Below are 12,435 nucleotides of genomic sequence, written 5' to 3'. Positions count from 1 at the left end.
CTAGGAAAGCAAAACATTTAAAGGGGAAAGTGAGGGGGGGGGGAAATACCATCCTTCATGTGAGTGACATTTCAGAAGAATTTTTGTGCTAATCCATTCTTAATTTTTCCCCAATTCAAATCACGAATGGAAATGTTAGTCAAACAATGCCTTCAAAAAGCCCTCCAATTCACTAAATGTTGTAAGTTACCTAATTGTTTTGTGCTGCTTCATGGATGCAACAAGTTCTTTCCATTTTGATGAATCAAATTCTTGGCACTGCAAGTCAAGGTCCATGTCTGAGGTTTTAACTATACAGATGAGAAAAAGACAATTTATCATCAGGCTAAAAAAAAACCCCTACTTGAATGCATGACTGGATGCAAACTAGTGCAGTTACATTTTTGGTCTTTCGCAATTACAGCGCCATCCTAGCCACTTCCAAGACAAAATTTCTTCATAAACACCTACCTTGCTCAAGAACTAAATACCTCTGTCTGAAGTAATTTGGAACTTTAAAAAGACTCTTCTGAACAGGAACTGCTGCAATAATTTTGCTGCCCACGTAGACAAATTATGAAATGTTACAACCAGAGGCAGCATAGTTTACAAGAAAGAAGGAACTATAATCCAGGGGTAAAGCACATGCTTTGCTTACCAAAAGTCATGAGGTATAATTCCTGGCACTTTTAAGTAGAGCTCAAGAATATTATTGTGAAAATCCTGGAAAATTGTTGAGTAAGCTCTGAGAAAAGCGACTACCTTTTGGCTCATTTCTATGGTTTTCGGAGGGTTTGGGGATAATTAAAAGGCAATATTTCACCATAACCTTCAGCATTCCTAAAAAGACTACCTTACTTTAGTGATTTCTTGTCTGGATGATCATTTTCCTTAGTAGATCCAAGAAATTTTCCCACCTCTATCTAGACTAACAGGACTTAATGAACTGATATTAAGCTTCTTATATTCCTATGCTGTATTTTGGCTCTAAACCAACAGTGCCCAGGCCTCTAATATTATTCACAATCTCTCCAAGAGTTACAATTGCAATCAAGTAAATTTCCATTTCTGTAGGAATACAGGTATGAGTTACTATATAGATCCTGTGAACTCTAGTCACTCAGTTCGTAATATTTTTCCTTAACACATTTATAAATAAACCTTGGCATAAACTTAGTTTATGTAAAGGTAAAGGTAAAGGTTCCCCCGCACATGCGTTCTAGTCGTTTCCAACTCTACGGGCCGGTGCTCATCTCCGTTTCAAAGCCGAAGAGCCAGCGCTTGTCTGAGGACGTCTCCGTGGTCATGTGGCCGGCATGACTAGACGCCAAAGACACACGGAGCGCTGTTACCTTCCCACTGTAGTGGTCCCTATTTTTCTACTTGCATTTTTACGTGCTTTCGAACTGCTAGGTTGGCAGAAGCTGGGACGAGGAACAGGCGCTCACTCTGTTACGCGGCACTCGGGATTTGACCCGCCAAACTGCCGACCTTCTGATCGACAAGCTCAGCATCCTAACCCACTGAGCCACCACATCCCTAAAACTTAGTTATAGTTATTCCAAAGATTGGATAACCTTCCAGAAAATATGTTATTGATCAGTTCTAGTAAACTCATCCTAAATATCCATCTCAATTACCAATCCATTCTATAATCTTGCCACATAGGAGTGATGTTCTAATAATGAATTCACCATAATTATAACTGCTGAAGGGATGGGGAGCTTTATACCAGGTCTTTTCAACCAGTGGTACAGGTACCACCTGTGGTACATTGGCACCTGGCAGGTGGTATGCGACCATCCTAGAAAAGTGGTAGCGGGGGAGGGGAATGAGCTGAACCGATGGCAGCACTGCACAAGCCTGAGCGAGAGATAGCTGGAGCTGCAGGGCTGTCAGGGCTCAGCGAAAGCGCCAGGATCAGTGTTTCTTCGGGGCTCAGTGGAAGCGCCAGGATCAGCGCCAGCTCAGCACTGATCCTGGCGCTTCTGCTGAGCCCAGAAGCGCCAATCAGCTGGAATGTTGCAGTATCTCCAGGCTTGGTAACTGATTCATATTTATGACGGTCACAGTGTCCCAGGGTCATGTGAAGTGACCAAAACCTGCTGCAACCACCCAGCAGATGGGGGGAATAAAAACCAAATCCCCACCCCACCCCCGCTGCCAATCCTCAACAGAAATGCTCACAATAATGAAAACCTCGGACAGGAGGAAGAGCGCCGCCGGGCGGGCAGGCAAGTGTCTTGCTCGGCTGTGGCTTGGGGGGCATTTTTTGCAGTGGCACTGTAACTTCTAACAGTCACTAAGTGAACTGTTGTAAGTAGAGAACAACCTGTACTTCATCACTTTTTTCCTTCTTTTTTTTTGGTGATCAAGTTTTTGACCCCTTGCTAGGCGACTGGTGGTACTCGGATGTTGCCATATCCTAAAAGTGGTACAATGGGTGAAAAGGTCGAAAAGCCCTGCTTTATACAGTCTGCAAATTAGTCTGGTCATTCTGAATACATAGAAAGACTGTCAATCGCACTCACTTTCGATTTCTAAGCTTCAAATTCTCAACACAACCAAAAGCTATTTTGGATTATTTTTCCAGCTGTCAAAATATGATACATGAAACCCGACAGCCTTCAGGCAGACAGATCTGTACACAGGAAACTCTTATACTCTCTGTTCTGTGTGTGTTGGGGTCTTGGGAACAGGAGTTCTCCATAGTATTGTTTCAGTGCTACTCACCTCCTGCTTTTCCTGGAAGATAAAGCTGTGCTTGGTGTCAATTCCTATGTACCGTATTTTCCGGCGTATAAGACGACCCGGCGTATAAGACTACCCCCTACTTTTAAGAAGTTTTTCAAGGTTTTTTGTCTTATACGGCGGAAAATACTTACATGCCCTGCCCTCCCTGTCCGTCGCAGAGGAGGCGAAGGCCCGACTGGCCCCGCCGGCCCTCCTGCTGCTCCCGCGCTTCTGCCGGCCCCCGAGGTGCAGCGTTTCCCGGGCGGCAGGCAGCGCCGGAGGGCAGCCGCCACCCCGCCACGGCCGGCGCCCCTCCTGCTTCCCCCCCCAGGCCTTGAACTTCTCCCATTCGGCGCAGGGCGGGGCAGCTCCGCCCGCAGCCTCTTTTTCATGTGCCGCTTCCCTCTCACCGTCGGCCGAGGCGCGCTCGGCCCGGGCTCCCGGTCCCTCCTCCTGGCCGGCTTCCCGCCCTGCCCCTCATGGAGCTGGACTGGGCGTGCAGCCTCTTGGTGTGGCTGCTTTTCCTGGGCAGCCTGGCGGTGCGGCTACTGCGCTCGGAACTGTTGCTGAGCCGGCGGCTGCTGCTGCGCATGGGGCTGCTGGCCGTCCTGCCGCTGCCCCTCAGCACCGTGCTCACGGCGGCTGCCTGCTGGCTCGTCTCGGCCAGCACCGCCCGGCGGAAGCGCAGCATCGGACGGGAGCAGGACTTCCCTGCCGGCTCCCGTCCGATGCTCTTCCCTCTGAGGCAGCTGCTGCCTCAAGAGGGAACAGCGTCGGACGGGAGCCGGCAGGGAAGTCCTGTGTGCGCGCGTGTGTGCAGGACTTCCCTGCTGGCTCCCGTCCGACGCTCTTCCCTCTTGAGGCAGCTGCTGCCTCAAGAGGGAACAGCGTCGGACGGGAGCCGGCTCTTCCCTCTTGTGGCAGCAGCTGCCTCAAGAGGGAACAGTGTCGGGCGGGAGCCGGCAGGACTGCCCTGCCGGCTCCCGCCAGACGCCACCCACTGATTTTCCGGCGTATAAGACGACTGGGCGTATAAGACAACCCCCCAACTTTTGAGGTGATTTTCATGGGTTAAAAAGTCGTCTTATACGCCGGAAAATACAGTACTTTTTATTCTTACTTTTGTTTTATTCCATTGAGTTGCACCTACTGACTGAGCATTTGTGCTCAGTGTCTTTATCTCTTCTGGACTACTAAGCAAATGGAACCCTCAGAGCTTTTGAATCAGCCTTGCAATCTCACCAGTAGCTATAGAGAAAAAAGGTCCCCAAGACTTCTATGAAAGGAATCTGCCAACCACTACCTTAAATCTTAGACAAGGTGGAAGGATAGTCTGCGTTTGATCCAATTTGCTTTGACCATACCATCACTGACACGTAATGTCCATCCTTGGCTGAAAATTGCTCCATATTGCCAGCTTAAAGCAAAGATGTGGGAGTCTTAGATAAGGTAGTCTGTTACTGCTCTATATGTAATCACTGAGATTTAGCTATTTATCTATGGAATGACAACATACTCTTAAGAATGGACAATTCAACTGTGCAACTCAAATCCTCCCATTATTTTTTTTCTTTTTTCCAAATACTATATAGTAGTTTTGCCAATCACTTTCAGATATGCAAGCCGTTATCAAATCCTGAAGGAAGACAGCATGGTTCAGAAATTGCCTTTCATTATGGGTAAAGACTTATTTCATAATATCAAGTAATTCTTGGGAAAATGTATTCTATTTGGGACTCTCTCAGCAGGAAGCAGCCAGATGGATCTTGCTTAGACTTTGAAAATAAACAGGGTTAGGCTTGGCTAGTTTTTTAAAATTATTTTTATAAATAACTCAAGGCAGTGAACATACCTGATTTCCCTTTCTCCTGTTTTCCCCACAATAATAGCCTGGTGAGGTGAATTGGGCTCAGAGAGATTGATTTACCCAAAGTCACCCAACTGGCTTTCATGCCTTAGGCCTGATTAAAAATCTCATCTCCCAGTTTCCACCTGGTGCCTTAACCACTATACCAAACTGGAAGTCCTCCAACTGGGTAATTTAAAAAAGATATTCCAAAAGAAAGCAATTTCAATCCACCTCCACATTGCTTCTAATAAAATTATGAGGCATAATATCCATTGTCCAAGAGGTTCAGTTCAGTGAAAAAGAAACTTTACTATCACCACTGTCTGTGGCTGCTCAATGGTTAGTCCAAATAAGCCTTTATGAATGCTGCTATGTCCATAATTAAGAGAATATAACTTCCAATTATGTGGGCCTCTGCTTTTCACTATAATACTCCTGCTGATAATATCAAACCATAACCTTTATCATCCCACAGCTTTTTCAACTCAATGTTTAGGTATGTTTAGATTGCCTGGAAATTGTTACCTTGTTATCTGTAATTCTGTGGCAGGTTCAAAAGGACTGAATTCTACTCTCTTTGCCTCATTCTAGTTTCCTTTTGGTTCTTTTATTAAATTATCAGTAGGAAGCTGACATCCAATAAAGCGCGGTGCCAGCCTTTAGCCTCATACTTTTATAAGAATGCTCCTAAACCTTCATAATTCTCACAGATGTTCTTAGAAAATAAAAATGAAGTTGCCACACAGTACTGTTTGGAAGCGTGTCTATCCAGAGGAAAAAATGACACAAAAATAAGCAAAAGTTGCAGTAGTACAGAATATCCCTGGGGTCTCAAGGCCCTGACAAGCCACAAACTTATCTGTCTGCTGTATTAATTAATAGATCATACACATCTTCACACTCTGAAGAGATAAATATCTGGTGTGGCCTCTGGCCCACAGAGATTGTCCAAGCGTGGTATAGGCAAAGCAAGTGTAACAAGTTACCAGCCATCACTCAAAAGAAATTGTCAGTTGAGATAGCTATCGATCTGCTTTGTCATATATTGTATATTGTATAATCAAAGAGCTCCTTAAAAACTGATCCAGTCATTTCTTGCATATTTAGCATGAAGAGTTTAAAGAATTGATAAACCTATTGTTATAGCATATTAATGTTCCAGACATGGTTATTTATGACAATATAATCACACCTAAAGTTTAAAGTGAAAACTCTGGATCACAGCTTGTACGTTTCAAAAACTACCCTGCTTTTCCTTTCCTTTCCCTTTTCTTGCCAAAGGCATATGTACCACCAAAAAGCAAATTAGCCATGTGGATATTCACACTTAAAAGTGCTGCATGGTTCAAAAATTTGGATAAATTGCTTCAGCCCAGATATTGGCATATTATTTCTCTCACTATTCATAAAGGGGCCCCGTTATTTTCTTTTCAGGTTCCTGATTGGGCCATACAATGTTGCTGCTTTAAAAGTCATATTAACAAGCTAATTCCTTCAAGCAGCACTAACATCAGTTTTCAGACTTGCACACAAACTGGAAAAACTTTTGATTGCTTTAATGAACACTATAGAGAACAATGCATTGTGCAAGGTAAGAAGTGCTTCTTCCAATTTATTCTGAAGTGCACACATTTCCCCAATCTAGATAGAAAGTGAGCAGCATTTATTTTGCAACTGGTCCTGACAATGGAGTGTCAAGCAGCATTTGAGAGGCTAAAGAGACTTTTTTCTGCTGAACCTGTCCTAAAACACCCAGATCCCGACAAACCTTTTGTAATACAGGCAGATGCGAGTGATGTAGCGGTAGGAGCTGTATTATTACAAGAAAATGATGGGGGGACGTTGCAACCATGCGCATACACATCCAGAAAACTCACAGAAACAGAACAATGTTGGCCAATATGGGAAAAAGAAGCATTCTTGTTGAGGTGGGCATTACTAACATGGCGCCAATTTTTAGAAGGAAATAAAATACCTTTCCAAGTCTGGACAGATCACAGAAATTTGGAAGCACTAAAAACGCCCAGGAAACTCACTCCTAAGCAAGCACGCTGGTCCCAACATTTCCACCGATTCAACTTCACGCTCAAACACTTACCGGGGAAAAAATTTTTCCTGGCAGACGCATTATCCTGCTTGCCCCAATATAACAGCACAAGGACTACTGTCTTTAAACCACTTGTGCCTGAACAACAACTGGCAGCTCCAGTCACCACCAGGGCACAAGAAAAAATGAAGCCGAAGGTGGATGGCCAAACTGGAATAGAATTCCGGAAAGCTTTGGAAAGCGATGAATGGTTCCAGAAAAATAGACATGTGTGCACAATTAAAGATGGACTGCCTTGGGTGGGGGAGAAGCTATATATACCTGCCACCCAGAGAATCAATTTCATGCAACTGTGCCATGATACAAAATCAGCAGGACATTTTGGGTTTGTAAAAACCTTACATTTAACTAAAAGGCAATTTTGGTGGCCATCCATGAAAAAAGACATAGAATATGTGGGCAGCTGTCAAACTTGCGCAATGGCTAAGAGGCTGCAAGGGAAATCGCCAGGACTGCTACAACCGGTGGCAAACCCCTCAGCCCCATGGAAAGAAATAGCCATGGATTTTATCGTAGAACTGCCAGAAAGTAATGGAAACACCGTAGTCTGGACTGTCACAGATCTGTTCTCTAAGCAAGTACATTTCATTCCTTGCCAAAAAATCCCGACTGCAAAAGCATTAGCGAAACTTTTCATATAGCATATTTACAGATTGCACGGGGCACCACAACGCATCATATCTGATAGAGGGGTGAAATTTACGTCAGCATTTTGGAAAGAATTTTTATCCCTTTTAGGAACCACCCAAGGACTGTCATCTAGTCATCGTCCTTAGTCAGACGGATCGGCTGAATGATTGACCTCAGTACTTGAACAATATTTAAGATGCTTTCTTAATTTCCAGCAGTCAAATTGGATGGACCTACTGCCTTTCGCAGAAGTAGCATATAATAATGCAGTCCACTCTAGCACAGGTTACACTCCTTTTCAAGTAGCTATGGGTCAGAGCTTTAACCCAATGCCAGAACTAACCCCAAAGGAACTGGTCATTCCCGAGCTGAAGGATGGATTGCTCAATTACAAAATACCTGGCCAATAGTTCGGGAAGCATTACAAGCAGCTAGAAAAGCATACAAGACACAGGCAGACAAAAAAGAACCGATCCCGCACCTTTCAGGGTAGGAGAGATGGTTTATTTATCCACAAAATACCTCTAATCACTCCAACCCTGTAAGAAACTAGGTCCAACATATATTGGCCCTTTTCCAATTAAAAGGATCATAAACCCAGTGACAGTCGAATTAGAACTACCCAAAACCCTTAGACGGATACACCCAACCTTTCACTGCAGTCTAATGAAGAGAGAACAACAATAACCCCTACGAACAAGAACCCCACAACCACCACCACCCCCAATCATGGTGGAGGGAGAACAACATTTTGAGGTGAAAGAAATCTTGGATTCCAGAAAACACCACAGAAAGATCCAATATTTAGTGGCATGGAAACACCTCCCTTCCTCGGAAAATGAGTGGGTTAATAAACACCACGTTAGAGCACCAAAGTTGCTCAAGAGATTTCATACAGAATATCCAAACAAACCGGGTTAACATTTATATATTTTTTTTTCTTTTCTTCTTCCCGCAGATGGACCTATCCTTCTTTTGAAAGGAGAGCAGATTGTCAGAATCCATTGATATCAAATTCATAAATGTATGGTTAAAAATATTGTGCCTACCAGGATTCTGCCATACTGGTAGAAGGGGGGGGGATTGTTTATTCAGTCTATCTAGCTGCTTTCAAAGAACCCTTGATCTAGGGGAACAAAGGGGGAGGGAAGTGATCTGTCTGTTGGGGCTGTAGGAAGAAGGCAATCAACAAAGGAATGCACGAAGTTCCTTTCTTCCCAAGGAAGGACCTGACAACCAAATTGATGGGATCCTAACCAAATGGAGTTTTGAGGGGAGTGGGTTGAACCGGGAATGCTTATATAGATTTGAAATGTGACTCAAGACCAGATCCTGTCTCATATCTCCACAACCAATCTTACCCTTAGTCATTTTTTTTCCTTTTGGACAACTCGGCTCCAAGAGTCCTTATTTCCTAAGATGTGAGTTGGGGTGGGTCCTGACAGCAACTTCAGTTAAATGTTCCTTTTAAGCTGGAGGGGAGCAAAAGGCAACAAAGCAAGAATTGGGAAATGGTTGCAAAATTCGTGATTAGAAGCATTATCAAAACTTTGAAAGAACTGATTCCTGTGGAAGGAAATCTGAAGATAGTGAAATATGCCTTCCACAAATTAAAATCACCCTCATATATAAAGACTAAAACAGCCTGCTACTGGCAAATGAACATTGCTAATAAATTATTTGCAACTTTAATTATTATTCAAATAAGCACCACACTAAACCTAGTGCCCTGCAGTTGAAATGGACCATAACTATTTCTCATTCATTAGTCCTGCTGGCCAAATGACCAAAGAATTACACAAAAGGTAGGCCAAAACTTTAGAATGTGTGCGACCAGATCGGCTCAAAAAAAATCAGAAGACCATTAGAGGGCAAAGTGTTAAGATTTTCTGTACAATTATTAATCCATTTTACATTTGTCCCTATCAAGAAACTACTTAATGGCTTACAAAGATAACCAAACAAGTTATACATAGCAACATCTTATAAATATAACTAACCCCACATTATAAATTAAAGAACAGGAAGAAGATTAAATGAAACATCTTTATTTGTAGCCTTAAGGAGGGAACTGTTTAGCAGAGGACGCTTTTCCTCCAGCACCCCCTAAATCTAAAGATATCGTGGCTTCCAGTCACTGGATTTTGGCACACCACACGTGCTAGGTAGCCATGGTTCGGGAAGGTAAAAGTGAATTAAAACTCATTTGGAAGTAAAGGCTGCTGTATTTGCCTTCACAGGTAGAGGAATGAAAGAGGTGTGTCTAATCTGGAATGGGGCCGGGCTCCTTAAACGACAAGAGAAACTTTACATATAGCAGGTAAATATAACGAGACACCACTTGAGGTCTTCTTCAACCGAAAGTATTTCAAGCTACTATTCAGGACGAAGCTCTGAGTCACCGTTAAACCATTCGCTTTCTTCCTCAGGGCTTCGTTGCGGGGATACATAACCCGACTAACACGGCCGTCTTCTTTGAAGGGAGCAGAGTTACTTCATTGAAATTGCACTGCTTTTTTTCCCCCCCAACGGAACGGAAAGGGCGTGAGCCCCATTCACAGACGGCGAACACCATCACGGAACAGCTTGCAAATGGTGGCTTAAACATGACCGTAGCAGTAATTTGGGACCGGGAATGAAAGCCAGAAAAAGGAAGGGATTTTCTTACTATGCTGCCCAACGAACACAACATTTGGGTCCGCGGTTGGCTTTCAACCCCTTTTTTTGCTTGTTCCCCCCCACACCACCACCACCCCGAATCCAAATTACCTATTTCGCGGGGATACATAACCCGACTAACGCGGACGTCATCGCCATTACTCCACCCCGCCCCAACCGCACATCGTTAAGCAGTAGGAGCACGCAAAGCAGGCATCTTACCGGACAGTCGAAGGAGGAAAAAAAGCAACTCAACGGGTCGCCCGCCTTGCAAATACCAGCTGCCCCACCTTCTTACGGTAAATATCTTCTTCGCTTCGGCCACGCCCTCTTCTCTCGCGGCCAATTGGAAGCGAGGGAAGCTGACTTTCGTCATTGCTCCGTCCCCCCCACCCCCTCAACCAAGGCGTATCCCCTGGCGCTCAGGCTTGCTCACCATCCCCATGAAGCCCTAGCGCAGTGGGTAGGCAACCTCGGCTCTTTTATGACTCATGGACTTCAACTCCCAGAATTCCTGAGTCAGCTACGCTGACTCAGGAATTCTGGGAGTTGAAGTCCATGAGTCATAAAAGAGCCGAGGTTGCCTACCCCTGCCCTAGCGAATTTTCCATTGATTGCGAAGTCGACGACGAGTTCCTATGGGAGGTTGGCGACGCTGTTTTCGCCGCAGAGGCGGAGGATAAGGTTGTTTTCTTCGAGATTCACGCAGGCGTTGTATTTTTTTCTCACCTCAAAGGGGAGTAAAAGCCGTTTTTGCAAAGTTTCGAAACTCCCCTTTCCCAGCGAGCCCCTCCCTATTTTGTGGAAAGCCTGCGGGAATGGTAAAAGGCAGGCTACGACCGAGACATAACTAAAGTTCAATTGTGAAAATAGGCATTGTGCAAAAGACATTTAAAAGAAAAGAAAAATCAATAAAGGGTTTATCAGAAATCCTAATGTCAAAAGCCAAGTATCTTCGGACACTGCTCCGCAATCTAATAAATCTGAACGTGGCTTCTCCATCAGTAAGACATGGATAAATTACTAGTTCCAAATAAACTCCAAAAGCAATTTATTATTTTAAATGAGCCATCACAGTAATATAAGACTAAATTGCCATCTTCTGGTAACGTCAGTGGTTATTCATCCCTGTCTTCCTTATCAAATTCCATCTACTTGAAAACTGCCAGATTTAACCTTTTGCACCAGTTTTTTTTCCAAGCACTGCAAATACTTGCTTCTCCTCAGGGTAGTGTTTTCCAGATGTGCAGGACACAAAATGGATTGTCCAAATGACAATCCCATAGGGCTAGACAGCACGTGGCAATGGAGGGCTGTGCAAGTAGTCCTCAACTTACAACCAGAACTGGTGTGCTAGAATGTCTGCTGCTAAGCAAGGTGGTTGTTAAGTGAGCCATGCCTGACTTTTCTTCCTTTTTGGCTATGGTTGTATGGGAAGTCAGCCCCCCCACCACAGAGGAGGAAATATTAAAAAAGGGCAGAAAAATATATTTCCTCAAAGGATCTTGAAGAGGCAGGAAAGCATGCCCAGTTTTTCTGGATAGCCCCAGGTCTCCCTCCCCCAAGCAGAAACCAGCTCTGTACAAATGCAGATGTAAATCCAGGAAGGTTGCAGGCCCCCAGATAGGAGATAAGAAGACAAAGACACCTCAAATCTACCTACCTTTGGACATAATAGGATTAACCCATCACCATCAGAATACCAGAAAGGCACACTCAGACTCAGTTGAAAAGTTCATGACACAGGAAATAGCCACAAACAGGAACAGGAAGCAGCTCCAAACAAAAGGCTCCAGAGGGTATAAAAACCCACTCCCTCCATGTGCTCAGTCATTTTTTCCCCCTGCCAGACATCTTCCTGTCTGGTTCTCCTCTCCAATAAACTACAACCTTCTTCCCAAAACAGTTGCCATGTTTATTCCCAGCTTGGATGGAATCACGATGAAGACTTGCAGTGGTTAAGTGAGTCTTAAATCCCTCATTGACTGCTTGTCAAAAGTTGCTTGAGAAAGTCACAAATGGAGATCACAGGATCCTGGGATGCTACAATTGTCATAAATATATGCTGGCTGCCAAGTGCCCAAGTTTTAAACATGTGGCCATGGGGATGCTCTGGCAGTTGGTTGTTAAGTAAGTCTGTAAGTCAAGGACTACCTTTATTCAGTTTCTGAAATGCGTATTTTTTTTTCCAGAAATACCCAGTCGTTGAACAGGTTTGTGTCCAACAATTGATCCTATCTTCTGCTCTTTGTTTTTTTCCTACAGCCTGCATGTTGTGTTCCTCTACTTCCAGTAACCTGAGCACATTTAAGAATCATCATTAAGCTGTAGTGTATGCATTGAAAATGACTGAAATTCTACACCTTCCTCTTCTGGTAACCACCATTTTTGTGTTTTTACCTTCACAGTGGTTGGGACTGCACGCGGCACAAGTTATAAATTCAAACAAGCGAAACCAAAACTCAAGGGGAACTCATCA

At 44.1% G+C, this 12,435-nt stretch overlaps 1 protein-coding gene across 4 annotated transcripts in view; it reads right to left on the bottom strand.

Moving 5' to 3' along the window:
- RNH1 (ribonuclease/angiogenin inhibitor 1) overlaps positions 1–12,435 on the bottom strand; it is a 28,081-nt gene that overhangs the window by 12,945 nt on the left and 2,701 nt on the right. The window contains exons 1-3 of one of the 4 annotated variants that reach the window (XM_081334098.1): positions 10,179–10,221; positions 8,660–8,770; positions 191–290 (exon numbers count right to left, since the gene is read on the bottom strand). In XM_081334098.1, coding sequence (XP_081190224.1) covers positions 191–290; positions 8,660–8,669 — 110 coding nt within the window. In that variant the 5' untranslated portion in view covers positions 8,670–8,770; positions 10,179–10,221. Of the gene's footprint in view, positions 1–190; positions 291–8,659; positions 8,771–10,067; positions 10,119–10,178; positions 10,340–12,435 lie in introns of those variants that run through there. The other 3 variants (XM_081334099.1, XM_081334097.1, XM_081334100.1) reach the window with 3 other exon arrangements.

The sequence above is a fragment of the Vipera berus genome (genome assembly GCF_964194415.1).
Source record: "Vipera berus genome assembly, chromosome: 1".
Taxonomy (NCBI): Eukaryota; Metazoa; Chordata; class Lepidosauria; order Squamata; family Viperidae; genus Vipera; species Vipera berus.
Note: the sequence above shows the minus strand (reverse complement) of the source record. Positions and strands in the feature narration are given on the sequence as shown.